This window comes from Solenopsis invicta, chromosome 5, assembly GCF_016802725.1.
Source record: "Solenopsis invicta isolate M01_SB chromosome 5, UNIL_Sinv_3.0, whole genome shotgun sequence".
Classification (NCBI taxonomy): Eukaryota; Metazoa; Arthropoda; class Insecta; order Hymenoptera; family Formicidae; genus Solenopsis; species Solenopsis invicta.
In genome coordinates this window covers 11,630,091-11,650,178 of record NC_052668.1, presented here as the reverse complement: position 1 = coordinate 11,650,178, position 20,088 = coordinate 11,630,091, and the positions used below count along the sequence as shown (strand labels likewise).

Here is a 20,088-nt window from a genome sequence, read left to right as displayed (position 1 = left end):
CTACGCATACCGCAGATTGAAGATTATAATGTATTTATTTATTTATTGTTACCCGTTAAAGTACTCCGTAGAAACGACTCGAATCCGATCGTAGAATTCCCATACAACACATTAATAATGTATCAACATTTCAGCAATACTGAATCGTTAGATTGCGAATATTGCAGCAATATTGCAAAATACTGATACAATATTGATGAGACATTGCAATATCTAATATCCCTTGAATCAATATCTTATAGACATTGTAATTTAACATTGATTCAATATTAATTCAACATCTATTCAACGTATAAAAAAATTTTTTTGAAATATTTATGTAAATATTAATATGGATACATCACATAATCCCAATACAAAACAATGTTCTTGTAACATGTTCAAAAACATTTTTCGCGATGAAAAAGAGATTCCTTTTTCAAAGAACTCTTTTTTCGAAATTTCCAAGTGATCACTTATGTAAGTCGTAATCACATCAAACGTTGCTGGACCTTTAGGACTCGATTTCTAACAATGATCTATGAACACTATATATTAATGTCTGTGTTACGTGCAAGAGGTGTCGCGTTCGCCTGATTATACATAACTTTGTATTTACTTACATATGTGAATTTAATGGAAAGTTATGAAATATCTTGACAACGTTTATTCGCTTTGTATATAATGTAGATGCGCTAGATAATGAATTATATCTCACAAACATTGCACACAATTACTTTAATTTATGTTATGAAATATCTTGATAACGTTTGTTCGTTTTGTGCATAATGTACATGCGCATGATAGTGGCTTATACAACACAGTGATTATACACAATTATTTTAATATACGTTTTGAAACAGAAAACCATGGTTACTTTATAACTAACGTATGCCTGAACCTTGTTTTGCTATTGAATAAAAAACTTTTAGCAGTTTTAAAACTAAACTCTCCAAAAGTAGACAGTGCAGGAAGATTGTAAAAACTATAATTTACGTACGGAAGAGAATATCTTGTAAACATTAACAGTAAAGTGTATTGATAAAATAATATTTATTTATCAATAAACACAATTATTGTTTTTTTAGCGTACTTCAGAAAACATGTTTAAACCATCCAAGTTCCAAAAATCCAAAGATAAAAGGAAAGGAAATATATGGCAGCTGTTTCGAGCCACGGATTTTGAATCATTGATGTATCCTTGCTTCACTATTGGCCGTATTCTGGGGTTGTTTCCATATCAGATCAATGCTTTAAACATCAAAATTTGCAGAACGTGCTATGTTCAATCGGCCATCATTACCTTCGTCTTTTGTATTTACACACTATACTCTATCTACTACTACAATTTTTCTGAAGATATGGAGGACGCAGACATACCCATACCCATATTATTACATACAAACTGCAATTTAATTTTCAGTGGTCTCACGGCAGTTCATTTTAAGTAAACCACGGATTCGTTTAATTCAAACCATATTGGAACTCTCTTCAAGATTACCTTTGGAGTCATATCAAAATCTATCTAAATTAATCCATGCCAAAGATATTTTTTTTCTAGTTCTTATATTCATACCATGATCGATATTTGTGTACCCTCCTGAAGACATCAAATACTTTATTATTTCAATGTTTTTACTATACCTTCACCTGATGATGTATCAAATAGACATGTTACACATGAATTGTGTTTTCGTATTAAAAGCTTGTTTCAAGCAAATCAACGATAATTTGATGAATCTAACAGAACCAGTAACGAATGCTGAGCCACATATTCTTAGAGAAATCTATTATAATGAAAGAAATCCATTAGTGGAACTCGAGGCTTTGAAGAAGCAACATTTGGCAATCAGCAAGACAGTGCAAGTGCTAAATAAGATTTTCAGTTTCCAACTTCTTGTTACTATAATTAGAAATTTTGCCGGAGTCACTTTTATGTTGTACTTTGTTTTAATGCGTTGGAAAATTGATATGGTGGCAGATAATTTAAACAGCCAGTTATACGATATGTTTATGATATACAATATAATACGTTCTGCTTTAAAAATGGTATTGTTAACATGGGCTTGCGAAAGTGGCAAGAATCAAGCTGTTGATATCAATACTACTGTCCACAGCGTGTTAAACTTTACCAGCGATAAGCAAATAAAACGCGAGGTAAGTTAAAAAATTCGTAACTTGTATACTTAGTTTGCGTATTTTATACTAACAATAAATATTTTTCTAACTGTGTCCTACGCATTTCAATGTAATTTTTAATATTTATAACTATTTTCTCAATTCTAAATTGATAAATTTTTTTATCTGTTACAGCTGCAGCTATTTGCTCTGCAATTAATGCATCATAAAAATGTGTTCTCTGCGAAATGGTTTAATATGGACATAGCATTTCTCACTGCTGTAAGTGATCGAACATTTACTTCTTGTTAATGAACGTAAATACATTTAACTTTACTTTTTGATGTTGTTTTTAAGATGATAGGCGTCATTACAAGGCACTTAATAATTATGATACAATTCCTGTTTCCTTGCAAGTAAATTTAGGTAAATCACAATTAATTTAGATGTAAGCTAATTAGTAAGATATTTAATCAAATAAAAAAAATATTAAAATAATTGTTTAAATATTTCTATTTTTATTATTGTAAGTATAAATATTCTGAAAATTAATTTCCATACTGTTCTTTACTCTGTGCATACACAGAAGAAGAGATATTATGGTTACAATAGACTTTATGTCTATAGTGTTCATTATTGAGTGACGAATTCTAACCAGTGCTAATAAAATTATTTATTTAATAACCTGTTATTAATGATATACGCTAATATACCACTACAAATATATTTAGCAATTATTATAAAGCGTTTTTAGCACTTTGAAACTTTTGAAAGCATATTTTAACATTTAATTACACATACTACTTTTTCATTGTTTTTATACTTGAGTGTATTGTCACACAAATGTACATTTGAGTCTTTTTTTGTTACTTAACGTTTTATTAGGCTGTGCATATTTTGAGTTATACAATGTTAACAATAACATGGGATTTTGTCAATATGGTTTTTTAATTTAAATATTTATATTGAAATATTCCTTTGATAAATCGATAGTCATTCTAGAGGCCTGCGTTCATAAATATTAGAAGCATTATTTTATCATTGTTGTATGATATTAAATAAGGATAAAATGTTATCTCTAAAGATATATCTAATGTCTTTAAATACGGAAAAGTTACAAATCAAGAAAATTCTGAACAATGGAAAATTAAAAATGTATAATTTGTAACAAAATAAACTGAGTTTTTTATACTAAACCAATTTTTTAAATTTATTATTAGAGTGGGCATATTACTACCACTTTTCTTCTTGTGCTAGTTATAATTATACAGTATTTCATATTTTTTAAAATCATATCTTAAGAAATATACATTTTATTATTTTTAGTCTAGAATCTGTTAAACAATACTTTGATGATAATAATATCGTATAAGTTTCAATATAAATTATTAGTTATTGACATAGTTCAATAAAATGAAAATGCAGTGTGTCATTGTTTTATTCTCCTCTATAGGTGTAGATATGTAAAATTTCATACATGTGTAAATTATCTATTAAAAACCGATTATTTCAATTATTAATGTATAATTAGACGATGTATATATTAATTGTATAAATTTTTGAAAAATATAACTTTGTATTTAAAAAATATTTACAAAATCTAAAACCTTATTTACTTTTATGTTACAATTAACATGCAACATTGAAGTTTAAATGTCAAGACTACGAAAAGTTTTGGGGATAATCTCAGAAAAAGATTTTTCGGTAATTAGGTTGTTTTTATTCCATTTTTTTAGAAAATTAGGAAAATTGAGCTTTTGCAGCAATGAAGCATTCCATCTATCGTTAATTGTTATTGATTTCGTCTTACATTTCATATCATACGAGTTTTATACATCTCGTATCATTTCCAAAGGATGCAAAATTTATTATGTATCTCAAAATTACGTCAGTAAATTGACTTTCAGAAATTGATTGTTGAAGTGATATTTTATTTACATAAAAGTAATGAAAATGGATAAAACTATTGTTTATAGAAAAAATAATTGTTAACAAAAAAAATAATCATGTATAAGACATGAACATATATGTCCATGGTATAAAGTTAGTGTAAATAAATAGATAATGTATAATAAAAAAAAGACGGCTTTTTTGTTTTGTTTTATAATTTTTCTAAAATAAAACAAAAACAAACAAATCTTAAAAGAACTTTTCTCTATGCCCAGTTTCTTTACTTGTAGAAAACTTTTCCGTGAGATACCTTACAGAGAATGTTCACTTCAATTAAAATTCTAATACATTTTGTGTCAAAAGTTAGTATAAAGAATAGCCGTCTGTTAACTAACCTAACCTAACTAAAAGTTACATTCAAAAAAGAAATTTTTAATTAATTGACATATATCTTTATGTGGAAGATATTGCGAGCAAAAGTTGTAAAAAAATATTGCATTACTCTATCAATTCCCTATGTGCTCCCAAAGTATCGAAATTGAAAATTGGGACAATTTGTATACAAATAATGAATTCAAATATTAGTAAGTGAATTCTATATGAAATTAAATATTATTAATGTACATATAACGATATGTATAATTATTATTAACTTATCTAATTATGTTTCATATGATAAATGTCGGTTTAGTGTTGGGAGTTAAAGATCTGTTTAAATTTAGTAACATATGTACATATATATAAATAAAGATAAATTTATCAATATTAGTTAATATCAATTTTTTTATTTTAATTATGTCATGCTGACAGAGATATTAATGCGTATAAATTTATTGATAAATGTAGTCTTGGCAATTCAAAAAACAATGTATTTACATTCGACACTCAAACAGCAAGACGTATAGTTTTGATTGAAACATTGTCATCATTATCAATATAGAATACTCTTTTTTTAAAGAATTAGTATCTTGTAGAATTATACCACCTTATTAGTTCATCATTTTTGAATCAAAATTTTTTTTTAGATTTTTGTAAATCTGTAGGAATAATTTTAAACATTTTGAAGTGAAAAAAACTCGTCATTTTATCAGATCCAACAGATTCTTCTGCAAAATATCTTATTTAATATATTTAATTTAGATAAGACAATAATAAAACAAATTTATACAAATAAATATGTATTGCTGTGGATATAAAATTCTCAATTTATAATTGAATGATATTACATCTTTGCAATAATGACAAGAGAATGTTTGTATCGACTTCTTTTACTTAACATTGAAAAATAACATATTAATAAATATATAAGTAGCAATTAATTTAACTTAAAATAAATACTATAGCAAATAGTCCTAGACAACAGGCACTTTTGAAATTCGGACATAAGGAGTATTAACAATTTAAGATATCATGTGTTCCGATTTCGAACACATTTAAACATCAGTTAACAGGTGCATTGCTAATCAGCGTAGTAAATCTGAAAGAAAACGTTATGAATCCAATAGCAATAAATTAATGATCCATGCCATAGTCCCAAAATGTTAACAATGTCTACATTGTTAACTCTTTTCAAATAATAAAATTGTATTTTACACAGAAACATCTGGTGTCTTTATCGGTATTGCTTTCGTACATTTGATTGAGTATGCAAAATGTGCACCTATTTATATATTTTATCAAGTTATACTTTTGAAAAAATTATCAAATACGTTATATTGATAAAAAATTACTTATGTCGTTTAAAGTAAAAATCTTTAAGTTTCTGACTTTTGTAATGGATATAACGATTACACTGTGTAATGTGGTATGGTTACACTACAATTTTGAAAAGAGCAAGATGAGTCAATAAGTATAGAGAAGTGATTGACATTCTAGGGGTTATCCAATCCTTTTAGAGGAGGTCGGACTAGAAGAGCTAAGATGTCGAGGGCAAAACAATTGAGAGTTCTAAGAAAAATAACACAAAAGTGAGATTACTAAATATTTAGAACAATGAACTAGATTTTACAGCAAGATTCCTAGCAAACCGACAGACGTTCGTCTTGTGGACAAATAACAGAAACCGTCCTGAAAATTCTGTATCTGTGGACGATATACGATTATATCGAGATTATGCTAAACGGAGAACCGGTAAGTCGATTGCTACGGGAATCACTCCACGACAAGTACATTGTGAGCGGTCTCAGTGGTCGTTGTATGTTCTTTTAAACTAAAACATTTTTTAAAAAATTATTTTTGAATTAGCCATATTTTGATTGCTTTCTTGACTTTCTTATTATGTAATGCGTCACATTTTTATAAATCACGTCCTACGAAATAAATTTTCCATTACTTTAAGTCCCAAATCTTAAACATTTTGATGATCACAATATCACTCAACGTTTAAGATGAGATACTGAATATTAACAAAGTTTCGGAAAATAGAAATGGCTGCTATATTACCCTCTTTTTCTATATCTTGATAACATTTATTTGCTTTGCACATAATGTAGATGCGCTAGATAGCGAATTATACAATACAGCAATTACATACAATTATTTTAATATATGTTCCGAAGCAGAAAGCCATGGTTACTTTATGACTAACATATACCTGAAACTTGTTTCGTTATTTAATGAAAAAATTCTTAGCAGTTTTAATATTAAACTCTCCAAAAGTAGATAGTGCAGGAAGATTATACTGTTTTAAGCATTTACTGTAAAAACCATAAATTACGCATAGAAGATAACATCGCAACAAGTAAACATTAACAGTAAAGTAAATTAATAAAATAACTAATATATATTCATCTATAAACATAATGATTGTTCTTTTAGTTTACTTCAAAAAACATGTTCAAAAGATTACCGAAGATCCAAAGATCCAAAAGTAAAAGGGAAAGAAATATATGGCAGCCATTTCGAGCTACGGATTTTGAATCGTTGATGAATCCATGTTTAACAATATGCCGCATTCTGGGATTGTTTCCATACAAGATTAATGATTTAAACATCAAAATTTGGAAACCATTCTATGTTTTATCAAGCATCATTACCTTCGTCTTTTGTGTTTTCACACTATACGCTCTCTATGTACTCAACTTTTCTAAGGATATTGAGTACACAAAAATATCCATACCTGAGAAATTGAAAAAAAACTGCATGCTCATTTGCAGTGGTCTCACGGCAGCTGTTACATTTATTTTAAGTAAACCACGAATGCATTTAATTCAAACCATAATAGAACTCTCTTCAAGGTTACCTTTGGAATCATATCAAAATCTGTCTAAATTAATTTATTCCAAGGACATTTTTTTTCTTGTCTATTCATTCGTGGAAGCGTCGTTATTTATATACTACAATCACGATTTACAAGTAATATTTCTTATATATAACGCCCTTTTGGTATTTCACATGGATATGTTATACATAAATTTTGTCTTTGTATTAAAAGCTTGTTTCAAGCAAATCAACGATAATTTGATGAATCTAGTAGAACCAGTAACGAATGGTGAGCCACATATTCTTAAAAGAATCTCTTATAATAAAAGAAATCCATTGGTGGAAATCAAGACTTTGAAGAAGCAGCATTTGGCGATCAGCAACACAGTGCAAGTGCTAAATAAGATTTCCAGTTTGCAACTTCTTGATTCCATAACTAGGATTTTTTCCGAAGTCACTTTTACGACGTACTTCGTTATAATGCGTTGGAAAATTGGCATGCTGGTAGATAATGTGAGCAGCCAGATGTACGATACCTTTATGATATACACTATGATACGTTCTGCTTTAAAACTGGGATTGTTAGTATGGGCTTGCGAAACCGCCAAGAATCAAGCTGTATACATCAACACTACCGTTCACAGCGTGCTAAACAGCACCAGCAATAAGCAAATAAAACACGAGGTAAATTCAGGGGTGGGTACTAATGAGTTACTTGTAACACCGTTACTGTTACTTTGTTTTGGTACCGGCATTACTTTTTATTGTAACGAGTTGCTTTTAAAAAGTAACTTTACATTCCCTGTGTAAATTAAAAAAATTATAACTTACAGTCAGTTTGCGTATTTTATACTACCTATTTTTCTAACTATGTCCTACGTATGTCAATGTAATTTTTAATATATTGTTTTATGAGATTTATTACTACTTTCTCAATTCTCAATTGATAAATTTTTTATCTGTTACAGCTCCAGTTATTTGCACTGCAGTTATTGCATTATAAAAATGTGTTCTCTGCAAAATTTTTTAATATGGATGTAACGCTTCTCACTGGGGTGAGTGATTGAACATTTCCTTCTAGTTAATGAATACAAATACGTTTAACTTTATATTTTGATCTTGGTTTTAAGATGATGGGCGCAATTATCACGCACTTATTAATTTTGGTACAATTCCTGTTCCCTTGCAATTAAACTTAGGTAACCCACAATTAATTTATATGTAAGCTAATTAATAAGATACCTAAAAAAACAAAAATAAATGTCACAATAATTAAAATTTTAAATATTTTCATTTTTATCATTATAAATAAAAGTATTCTCATAATTAATTTTCATATTTTTTTTCACTATATACATACTAAATCTAAATAAAGAAACGTTATGAATCCAATAGTAGTAAGTAGATAGTATAAGAAATAAGATCGAAACGTCTACATTGTTAACTCTAATCAAATAATAAAATTTTATTATACACACAAACATCTGGTGTCTTTATTTGTATTACCTTTGTATGTTTAATTAAATATGAAAAATATGCAATTATTTATACATTTTATTAAGGTATATTTTTGAAACATTATCATATACGTTATAATGACAAAAAATTGCTCATTTAGTTTAAAGTAAAAATTGATTCTTTTGTTCTAACTCTTGTAATGGATTATAGTGTAATGCCATGGTTACATTATGATATTGAAAATAGAAAATATGAGACGTGAGTAATAGAGTGATTGACGAAATGGCAGTTCCAAGAAAAATAATCTAAAAGTCAATTCACTAGATATTTAAATCGTCGAGCTGGACTTTACAACAAGCGAACCGATGGACGTTCTTACCATGAATAAGTCGTCGTGTCTTATCCTGAAAATTCTGTATCCGTGGCAGATATATATTAAAGTTGTGCTAAATGAAGAACCGGTTGATCGCTGCTAGAATCACCTTACGACGAGTATATTATTGCGAGCGGTCTCAATGGTAGTGATTGAAGCGGATCTATGAGAATTGCTCTGTATTGCAACGAATCTTCTGCGTCAACTCACGTCTTCTTTCTTTCATTTTTTTACTATGTTCCTTTCTCTCTTTTTACGCATATCGCAGATTGGAAGTTATATTGCATTTATTTATTGTTACCCGTCAAAGTACTTCATAGAACCGACCTGAATCCAATCGTAGCGTTCAAATTGTATAATTTGACAGATGTAAATATAGCGATATTTCAATATCAATTGGGTTTCTGTTTCATTCCCCATTGCTTTCACAGTCAATAATTGTTCAGTCCCTTCATTTTGGTTACATTTTATAATATCGTTATATATATTATATATAACTTTATATTTACTTATATAAGTTTAATTGCAATTTAATAGAGAATTATGAAATAGAAAAGAAGAGGGTATTATGGTTAATGTGGATATTACGACTATTTTTATTATCTCCGTTATTAAGTAACGAATTTCAAAAAAATTGTTTATAAAATTGTTCAGTTAGTATCCCACGGTTTTTTAATGGCTCTAATATGCCAATATTGGGATTTTAACTATGGTCTCTTTAATAAGAATGTTCCACATCTATGTTTATACTAAACTTTCAAATATGAGTGTGTAGTACAAACATAGACGTGAAATATCTTTATTGAGGCGGTCATAGTTAAAATCCCAATACAATAACCGACAATTGTTATAAGGCATTTCTACTTCTGAACACTTTTAAACTTTTTCAAGGTACATTTTAGCACTTGATCACACTTCTTCATTGATTTTAAACTTGAGCATATTATCACATATATTTGTATGTATACTCGAGTACTTTTTGTTGTGTAACTTTTTATTTGGATGTAAACACTACAAGTTAATATTAGAATAACATTAAACAGTAACATTTTATTAATATGTTTTTTAAACAAAATTATATCAAAATTCTTTGATGAATCCATTGTTTACTCTAAAGAATGATGTTCAGAAACATTATAGAAACATATCATTTAATGTTTGTTGTTACTGTTAAATAGAGTAAAATGATACTTCTCATAACATTTCTAAAGTTTTTGAATGTATGAAAATTTTTAATCTTTTAAATTTTTAAAGGATATTTCTAAATAATAAAAATATAATTTTGTAACAAAATACTGTATACTTTTTAAACTAAACTAAATTCTGAAAAATTATTTCTGGATTAACAATATTACCATCATTTTTTTATGTCACAATTATGTAATACATCATGTTTTTTTATAAATCACGTTCTACGTAATAAATATTCCATTACTTTAAGTTCCGGATTTATTAAACAACATTTGGTGATTACAATATCACTCAACCTTCAAGATAAGATATTGAATATTAACAAAGTTTCATAAAATGGAAATGGATGCCATATTACCCTTTTTTTCTCTATCTTGATAACATTCATTCGCTTTGCACAAAATGTAGATGCGCTAGATAGTGAATTGTACAATGCAGCAATTAAATACATTTATTTAAATATACGTTTCGAAGCAGAAAGCCATGGTTACTTTATGACTAACATATACTTGAAACTTGTTTCGTTATTTAATGAAAAAGTTCTTAGCAGTTTTAATATTAAACTCTCTAAAAGTAGACAGTGCAGAAAAATTATATCGTTTTAAGCATTTACTGTAAAAACCATAAATTACATTCAGAAGGTATTATCTTGAACATATAAACAGTAAAGTGTATTAATAAAATAATTAATATTTATTTATCTATAAACATAATTATTGATTTTTTAGTGGACTTCAGAAAACATGTTCAAATCATTACCGAAGTTCCAAAGATCCAAAGGTAAAAGAAAAGGAAATATACGGCAGCTTTTTCGAGCCACGGATTTTGAATCATTGATGTATCCTTACTTCACTATTTGCCGTATTATGGGGTTGTTTCCATACCAGATCAATGATTTAAACATCAAAATTTGGAAGCCATGCTATGTTTTATCAAGCATCATTACCTTCGTCCTTTGTGTTTGCACACTAATCTATCTTTATGTACTCAATTTTTCTAAAGAGTACACAAAAATATCCATACCTGAGAAATTGAAAAATAACTGCTTACTCATGTCCAGTGGTCTCACGGCAGTTGTTACGTTCATTTTAAGTAAACCACGAATGTGTTTAATTCAAACTATAATAGAACTCTCTTCAAGATTACCCTTGGAGTCATATCGAAATCTGTCTAAATTAATCCATTCCAAGGACACCTTTTTTCTTGTCTATTTATTCGTGGAAACGTTGTTAGGTACATACTACAAACACGATTTACTAATAATATTTCTTATATATAACTCCCATTTGGTGTTTCACATGGATATGTTATACATGAATTTTGTCTTTGTATTAAAAGCTTGTTTCAAGCAAATCAACGACAATTTGATGAATCTAGTAGAACCAGTAACGAATGGTGAGCCACATATTCTTAAAAGAATCTCTTATAATAAAAGAAATCCATTGGTGGAAATCAAGGCTTTGAAGAAGCAACATTTGGCGATCAGCAACACAGTGCAAGTGCTAAATAAGATATCCAGTTTGCAACTTCTTGATTCCATAACTAGGATTTTTTCCGAAGTCACTTTTACGACGTACTTCGTTATAATGCGTTGGAAAATTGGCATGCTGGTAGATAATGTGAGCAGCCAGATGTACGATACCTTTATGATATACTCTATGACACGTTCTGCTTTAAAACTGGGATTGTTAGTATGGGCTTGCGAAACCGCCAAGAATCAAGCTGTATACATCAACACTACCGTTCACAGCGTGCTAAACAGCACCAGCAATAAGCAAATAAGACACGAGGTAAATTCAGGGGTGGGAACTAATGAGTTACTTATAACGCCGTTACCGTTACCGTTACTGTTACTTTGTTTTGGTAACGGCATTACTTTTTATTGTAACGAGTTGCTTTTAAAAAGTAACTTTACATTCCCTGTGTAAATTAAAAAAATTATAACTTACAGTCAGTTTGCGTATTTTATACTACCTATTTTTCTAACTATGTCCTACGTATGTCAATGTAATTTTTAATATATTGTTTTATGAGATTTATTACTACTTTCTCAATTCTTAATTGATAAATTTTTTATCTGTTACAGCTCCAGTTATTTGCACTGCAGTTATTGCATTATAAAAATGTGTTCTCTGCAAAATTTTTTAATATGGATGTAACGCTTCTCACGGGGGTGAGTGATTGAACATTTCCTTCTAGTTAATGAATACAAATACGTTTAACTTTATCTTTTGATTTTGATTTTAAGATGATGGGCGCAATTATCACGCACTTATTAATTTTGGTACAATTCCTGTTTCCTTGCAATTAAACTTAGGTAACCAACAATTAATTTAGATGTGAATTAATTAGTAAGATACTTAATCAAATAAAAAAGGATATTAAAATAGTTGAAGTTTTAAATATTTCCATTTTTATCATTGTAAGTAGGAATACTCCCATAATTAATTTACATACTTTTCTTCACTCTATGTATAGTAGAAAAGGGGGTATTATGTCTACAATAGACTTTAGGACTATTGTGTGTCCGTTATTAGGTGACGAATTCTAACGATTGCTAATAAAAATATTTATTTAATTGCTTGTTTTTAGTGATACTAATGTACAAAATATTTAACAATTATTATAAGGCGTTTTTTAGCACTTTCGAAGGCATATTTTAACATTTAATTACACATACTACTTTTTCAATTTTTAAACTTAAGCGTATTGTCACACGAATGTACATTTGAGTATTTTTTTTACTTAACGTTCTATTCAGCTGTACACATCTCGAGTTATGCAATGTTAACAATAACATGGAATTTTGTCAATATGGCTTTTTAATTTAAATGTTTATATTAAAATATTCCTTCGATAAATCAATAGTCATTCTAGAGACCTGCGTTCAAAAATATTAGAAGTGTTATTTGATCATTGTTGTATAATATTAAACAACAATAAAATGTTATCTCTAATGTTTTTAAACGCGGAAAAGTTACAAATCAAGAAAATTCTGAACAATGAAAAATTTTAAATGTATAATTTTATAACAAAATATACTAAGTTTTTTCTATTAAATTAATTTTTTAACTTTGTTATTGAGGTAGGCATACCACTTTCCTTCTTCTGCTAATCATAATTATGCAATATTTTCTTTTCACAATCATATCCTAGGAAATATACGTTTTATTACTTTTAGTTTAGAATCTATTAAACGACATTTTAATGATAATAATATCGTATAAGTTTCAATATAAATTATTAGTTATTAACATAGGTCGATAAAATGAAAATGTGTATCATTGTTTTCTTCTCCTCTATGTGTGTAAATATGTATAGTATGTGAAATCTCATACTTGTGTGAATTATGCACTATAAATCAATTATATTATTTATTAATGTATAATTAGACAATGTATATATTAATTGTATACATTTTTGAGAAATATATCTTTGTATTAAAAAAATATTTACAAAATCTAAAATCTTATTTATTTTTATGTTTCAATTAACATGCAACAATAAGTTTTTCGAAATGTTATGACTACGAAAAGTTACGGGGGATGAATAATCTCACAAGGAAACTGTCACGAGTGTCCGGCGCCGATTTGATTCTCCTTGAAATATGTTTTTAAACACGAAAACACTAAGAGACACATATTTTTTTATATCGGCAGAATCTCATGTTTAGGGGGTACACCCTTTGAAAAAGAAATTCTCTTTCAAAGAGAATATTGTCGAAAATAGAAGAGACAGAAAAAATTTTTTTAACAAAAGTTGCGCGGTTTAAAAAGTACTTTAAAGTTGTAGAGAAAAAATGATTTTTGTTTTGTTTAACAAAATACCTTCACAACCCAAAGTTTTTTTCAAATTTTTCAAACTTTTTTAAGTCAAATTAATGGTTATTTTTCTCCAAATTCAACCATATATAATAAAATTTGATAGAAATAAATAGATTGTCCAAGTCATATGATTGTAACGTCTACATTGTTAACGCTTATGAAATAATAAAATCGTATTTTGTACACAATTATTTGGTGTCGGTTTTTTTATTTGCATTACTTTTGTACGTTTGATTAAATACGCAAAATGTGCAATTATTTATATATTTTATCAAGTTATACTTTTAAAAAATTATTAGATTTGTTATACTAATAAAAAATTGCTTATTTTGTTTAAAGTGAAAGTTTATTTTTTTGTTCTTGACTTTTGTAATGGATATAACAATTATAATGTAATGTGATATAATTACAATATGATTTTGAAAAAGAGAAAGATATGAATCATGAGTAAAAGAGTGATTGACGCCCTGGTGTTTAACCGACTCAGAGAGGATCGGACTAAAAGAGCTAAGATACCAAAGACAAAAGAAATGGAAATTCCAAGAGAAATAAACCAAAAGTCAGTACACTAGATATTTAGGACGACAAGCTGGACTTTACAGCAAGATTCCTAGCGAGCCGATACACGTTTTTCCTGTGGATGAGTGGCCATACCAGGAACCATCCTGAAAATTCAGTACCCGAGGCCGAGATACTCGTATATCGAGGTTGTGCTGCACGGAGAATGGGGAAGTTGATGGCTAAGACAACAACTCCACGATGAATATGTACTGTACATAATGAGCGCCTGAGCGATTCGAGCGTGATTGGAGCGGATGTTTGAGGATTGCTCTGTATTGCAGAGAATTTTCTGCGTCAATTGTCGTCTTTCTTTTTTTACTTTTTTGCTGTCTCTCTCTCTCTCTCTCTTTCTCTCTCTACGCGTAACACAGATTGAAAGTCTTATTGTATTTATTTATTGTTACCCATTGAAGTGCCTGTAGAACCTACCATAACCCGAACGTAGCATGCGAATTGTATAAATCGATGTATATAAATATAGTGATAGTTCAAAATCAATTGGATTATATTTTTTGTTTTCTTTCCCAATGCATTCTTGGTCAATAATTGTTGAGACCCTCATTCCTGTTACATTTTATAAGAGCGTCACATATATTAAATATAACCTTCTTTTAACTACATGTGAATTTAATGAAAGGTTATGAAATATCTTGATAACGTTTATTCCCTCTGAACATAGTGTAGATGCGCAATGAATTATTCAACTCAAAAATTATACACATACATTGCAACATACGTTTTGAAACAAAAAACCATAATTACTTTATGACTAACACATACATTAGTCTTGTCTTGCTGTTCAATAAAAAAAATTCTTAGCAGTTTAAAAATTAAACTCTCCAGAAGTAGATAGTGCAGGAAGTTTATGCAATTTTAAGAATTTACTGTAAAAACCATAAATTACCTATAGAGGAGAATATCATGTCAACGTTAATACTAAAGTGTATTGATAAAGTAATTCATCTATAAATACAATTACTGTTTTCTTATTGTACTTCAGAAAATATGTTTAACTCACTGTCGAAGTTCCAAGGATCCAAAAACAAAAAGAAAGGAAATATATGGCAGCTATTTCGAGCCACGGATTTTGAATCGTTGATGTATCCTTCTTTCACTATTTGCCGTATTCTGGCTCTGTTTCCATATCAGATCAATGGTTTAAACATCAAAATTTTCAAGCCATTTTATGTTTTATCTACCATTATTACCTGCGTCAATTGTGTTTGCACACTAATCATTTTCTATATACTCAATTTTTCTAAGGATGACGAAAGTTATTATACAAACTTACCCATATCCAGGCAATTGAAAGAAAACTGCTATCTTATTTGCGGTTGTCTCACGGCAGTTGCCACGTTCATTTTAAGTAAACCACGAATGCATTTATTTCAAACCATAATGCAACTGTCTTCAAAATTATCTTCGGAGACATATCAAAATTTATCTAGACTAATCCATGCCAAGGACATTTCTTTTCTAGTCTGTTTATTTGTGGAAGTGTTGATATTTTTATATCACGTAGGCGATTTACTAACGACATTCTTAGTATACAATACCATGATAGTGTTTCACATGGATTTGTTATACACGAATTGTGTTTTTGTATTAGACGCTTGTTTCAAGCAAGTCAACGATAATTTGATGAATCTAGTAGCGCCAGTGACTAATGATGAATCACATAATCTTAGAAGAACCTACTATAATGAAAGAAATCCATTGATGGAGCTTAAGGCATTGAAGAAGCAACATTTAGCGATCAGCAACACAGTGCGAAAGCTAAATATGATTTTCAGTTTGCAACTTCTTGTTACCACTATTAGGACTTTTTCTGAAATCACTTTTCTATTGTTCTTCTTTGTAATGCGTTGGAAAATTGGCATGACAGTAAACAATGTAAACGAACATATTTACAATATGTTTTTGATATTGGCTATGACATGTTCTGCTATAAAAACGGGATTGGTAATATGGTCTTGTGAAACTGGCAAGAATCAAGCTGCAGATATCAAAACTACTATTCACAGCGTGCTAAACAGCACCAGAGATATTCAAATAAAACGTGAGGTAAATTAAAAAAATTATAATTTGTGATTAGTTTGCGCATTTTTCACTCTATATTTTTTCTAACATCCTATGTATTTTTTTTCTAATGTCTTGTGTACGTATGTACTTCATGTAATTTGTAATATATTGTTTTATTATATTTATTACTACTTTCTCAATTTTTAATTGATAATTCTTTTATCTGTTACAGCTGCAGTTATTTTCTTTGCAATTAATGCATCATAAAAATGTGTTTTCTACAAAATGGTTTAATATAGACGTAACACTTCTTACTGCTGTAAGTGATCGAACATTTGCTTTTAGTTTATGCATGTAAAAATACTTAACCTCAATTTTCTGATCTTGTTTTTAAGATGGTGGGCGCCATTACCAAGCACTTAGTAATTTTGATACAATTCTTGTTCGTATCTTGCAATGGGTAACCTACAATCCAGATGTAAATTAATTCGTAAGAAGATGCCTGAACAAATAAAAGAAAAAAATATTTAAAATATTTAAAATATAAAATATTTCTATTTTTATCAATGTAAGTAAGAATATTCCCATAAATAGTTTGCATACTTTTTTTCACTCTGTGTATCCTACATAAAGAAATCAGGAACCTATAGCGACAGTAGACTTTACGATTACCCTTATTACTTGATTACTACCCTTATTCTAACGATTTCTTATAAACTTATTCATAATTTATAATTGATTAATATTATATTTTTGCAGCAAAAACAAGAATATTACGTCTGCATTAATTTCTTCCACTTAACGTTGAGGAATAAAATAATAAAAATATAAATAGCATTTAATTTAATTAAAGCATTATATTTAAAAGAAAATACATGGCAAATAATAGTCCCAGACACCACGCACTTTCAAAATCAAGACACAAGGTGTAGTAACAATCTTTTCAGATATCATATGTTCCGATTTCAAACAAATTTAAACATCAATTAGCAGGTGCATTGCTAATTAGCGTAGTAAATTTGAAAGAAGACGTTGTGAATCCAATAGCAATAAATTGATAAGCCAAATCATAGGCCCGAAACGACTACACTGTTAACTCTTTTTGAATAATAAAATTGTATTTTAGACACAAACATCTGTTGTCTTTATAAACATAGCCTTCGTACATTTGATTGAATACGCAGAATGTGCAACTATTTATATATTTTATCAAGTTATACTTTTGAAAAAATTCAGTACGTGCGTTATACTGATAAAAAACTGCTTATTTTGTTTATAGTAAAAATTTATTTATATGTTCATGACTTTTGCAATGGATATAACGGTTAAAGTGTAATATGGTATGGTTACACTACAATTTTGAAAAAAGAAGGATGAGTCAATGAGTACAGAGAAGTGATTGACAATCTAGGTGTTATCCGATCTTTGTAGAGAAGATCGGATTAGAAGAGCTAAGATGTCGAGAGCAAAAGAATTGGGAGTTCCAAGAAAAATAACACAAAAGCTAGATTAATAAATATTTAGAACGACAAGCTAGATTTTACAGCAAGATGCTAGCCGATGGACATTTTTCCCGTGAACAAGTTGCTGTGTCAGAAACCGTCCTGAAAATTTTGTATCCGTAGTCAATATATATCGAGGTTGTGCTAAACGGAGAACCGGTAAGTTGATCGCTACTGGAATCACTCTATGACGAGTACATTATTGCGAGCGGTCTCAACGGTAGTGATTGGAGCGAATCTACGAGGATTGCTCTATATTCGAACGAATCTTCTGCGTCAACTTACGTCTTCTTTCTTTCATTTTTTTACTATGTTTCCCTTTCTCTCTTTCTTTCTTTCTTTCTTTCTCTCTCTCTCTCTCTCTCTCTCTCTCTCTCTCTCTCTCTCTCTCTCTCTCTCTCTCTACGCATACCGCAGACCGAAAGTTGTATTGCATTTATTTATTGTTATCCGTCAAAGTACTTCATAGAACTGACCTGAATTCAATTGTAGTGTTCAAATTATATAAATCGACGGATATAAATATAGCGATTATTGACTGTGAAAGCAAGAGGAAATGAAATAGAAACCCAATTGATATTTCAATATCAATTGGGTTTCTACTTTATTCCCTATTGCTTTCACAGTCAATAATTGTTGAATCCCTCATTTCGGTTACATTTTATAAGAGCGTAATACATATTATATATAACTTTATATTTACTTGTGTAAATTTAATTGCAATTTATATAATAGAAAGTTATGAAATAGAAGAAAAGAGAGTATTATGGTTACTGTGAAAATTATGACTACTTTCATTATCTGCGTTATTAAGAGATAATTATTAAGAGATAAATTCCATAAAAATTGTTTATAAAAATTTTCAGTTAGTATCACATGATTTTTTGGCTCAAATATACCAATATACAGTAACTAACAATTATTATAAAGCATTTCTACTTCTGAGCACTTTTAAACTTTTTCAAGATACATTTTAGCACTTGATCATACTATTTCTTTGATTTTAAACTTAAGCATATTATCACACTTATTTGTATGTACACTCAAGTGCTTTCTGTTGTTTAACTTTTTATTTGGCTGTATACACTTTGAGTAATGCAGAGTTAAACAATAACTTGAGATTTTATTAATATGATTTTTTAAACGAAATTATAACAAAATTCTTCTTTGATAAATCAATTATTATTCTAAAGTTTAAGGACGATGTTCAGAAACATTAGGGATATCATTTAATGTTTGTTGTTTAATATTACACAGAGATAACATGATAATTTCTATGTTATCTCTAAAATGTACAAATGTAAGAAAATTTTTAAATAGAATAATTCTAAATAATGAAAAATAAAATATATAATTTTGTAACAAAATACTGTAAGTTCTTCTAAACTAAACTGATTTTTAAAAAATTAATTTTGGATTAGCCGTAATACCATTACTTTCTTATCTGCCAATTACGTAATGCGTCACATTTTTATAAATCACATCCTACGAAATAAATTATCCATTATTTTAAGTTCCAAATCTATTAAACAACATTTTGATAATCACAATATCACTCAACCTTCAAAATAAGATATTGAATATTAACAAAGTTTCATAAAATAGAAATGGATGCCATATTACCCTCTTTTCCTCCATCTTGATAACATTTATTCGCTTTGCACATAATGTAGATGCGCTAGATAGTGAATTATACAACACAGCAATTACATACAATTATTTTAATATATGTTTCGAAGCAGAAAGCCATGGTTACTTTATGATTAACATATACCTGAAGCTTGTTTCGTTATTTAATAAAAAAATTCTTGGCAGTTTTAATATTAAACTCTCCAAAAGTAGATAGTGCAAGAGGATTATACTGTTTTAAGCATTTACTGTAAAAACCATAAATCACGCATAGAAGATAACATCTTGTAAACATTAACAGTAAAGTAAATTAATAAAATAACTAATATTTATTCATCTA

At 28.6% G+C, this 20,088-nt stretch overlaps 3 protein-coding genes across 3 annotated transcripts; all 3 read left to right on the top strand.

Annotated features, from left to right (window-relative positions):
• Positions 1-721: 721 nt before the first annotated feature.
• LOC120357878 (putative gustatory receptor 28b) lies at positions 722-2,595 on the top strand. Its single transcript, XM_039449682.1, has 2 exons — positions 722-2,136; positions 2,293-2,595. The coding sequence occupies exons 1-2, from the start codon at positions 1,609-1,611 to the stop codon at positions 2,407-2,409; spliced, it is 645 nt and encodes a 214-aa protein (XP_039305616.1). The 5' UTR covers positions 722-1,608; the 3' UTR covers positions 2,410-2,595.
• A 3,504-nt stretch (positions 2,596-6,099) lies between these two features.
• On the top strand, positions 6,100-12,521 carry LOC120357767. Its single transcript, XM_039449244.1, has 7 exons — positions 6,100-6,181; positions 7,421-7,872; positions 8,157-8,243; positions 10,939-10,990; positions 11,549-12,000; positions 12,297-12,383; positions 12,459-12,521. Exons 1-7 carry the CDS (start codon positions 6,100-6,102, stop codon positions 12,519-12,521), a joined length of 1,275 nt encoding a protein of 424 aa, XP_039305178.1.
• A 2,854-nt stretch (positions 12,522-15,375) lies between these two features.
• On the top strand, positions 15,376-17,649 carry LOC120357916 (putative gustatory receptor 28b). Its single transcript, XM_039449875.1, has 2 exons — positions 15,376-16,659; positions 16,850-17,649. Exons 1-2 carry the CDS (start codon positions 15,601-15,603, stop codon positions 16,973-16,975), a joined length of 1,185 nt encoding a protein of 394 aa, XP_039305809.1. The 5' UTR covers positions 15,376-15,600; the 3' UTR covers positions 16,976-17,649.
• The last annotated feature ends 2,439 nt before the right edge of the window (positions 17,650-20,088 follow it).

Coding starts and splice junctions, on each gene's coding strand:
- LOC120357878 (XM_039449682.1), top strand. CDS start 1,609: ATGTTTTTACTATACCTTCACCTGATGATGTATCAAATAGACATGTTA. Junction 2,137..2,292: donor ATAAGCAAATAAAACGCGAG/GTAAGTTAAAAA, acceptor TATCTGTTACAG/CTGCAGCTATTTGCTCTGCA.
- LOC120357767 (XM_039449244.1), top strand. CDS start 6,100: ATGCTAAACGGAGAACCGGTAAGTCGATTGCTACGGGAATCACTCCAC. Junction 6,182..7,420: donor GAGCGGTCTCAGTGGTCGTT/GTATGTTCTTTT, acceptor TTGTATTAAAAG/CTTGTTTCAAGCAAATCAAC. Junction 8,244..10,938: donor ATGTAACGCTTCTCACTGGG/GTGAGTGATTGA, acceptor TTGATTTTTTAG/TGGACTTCAGAAAACATGTT.
- LOC120357916 (XM_039449875.1), top strand. CDS start 15,601: ATGTTTAACTCACTGTCGAAGTTCCAAGGATCCAAAAACAAAAAGAAA. Junction 16,660..16,849: donor ATATTCAAATAAAACGTGAG/GTAAATTAAAAA, acceptor TATCTGTTACAG/CTGCAGTTATTTTCTTTGCA.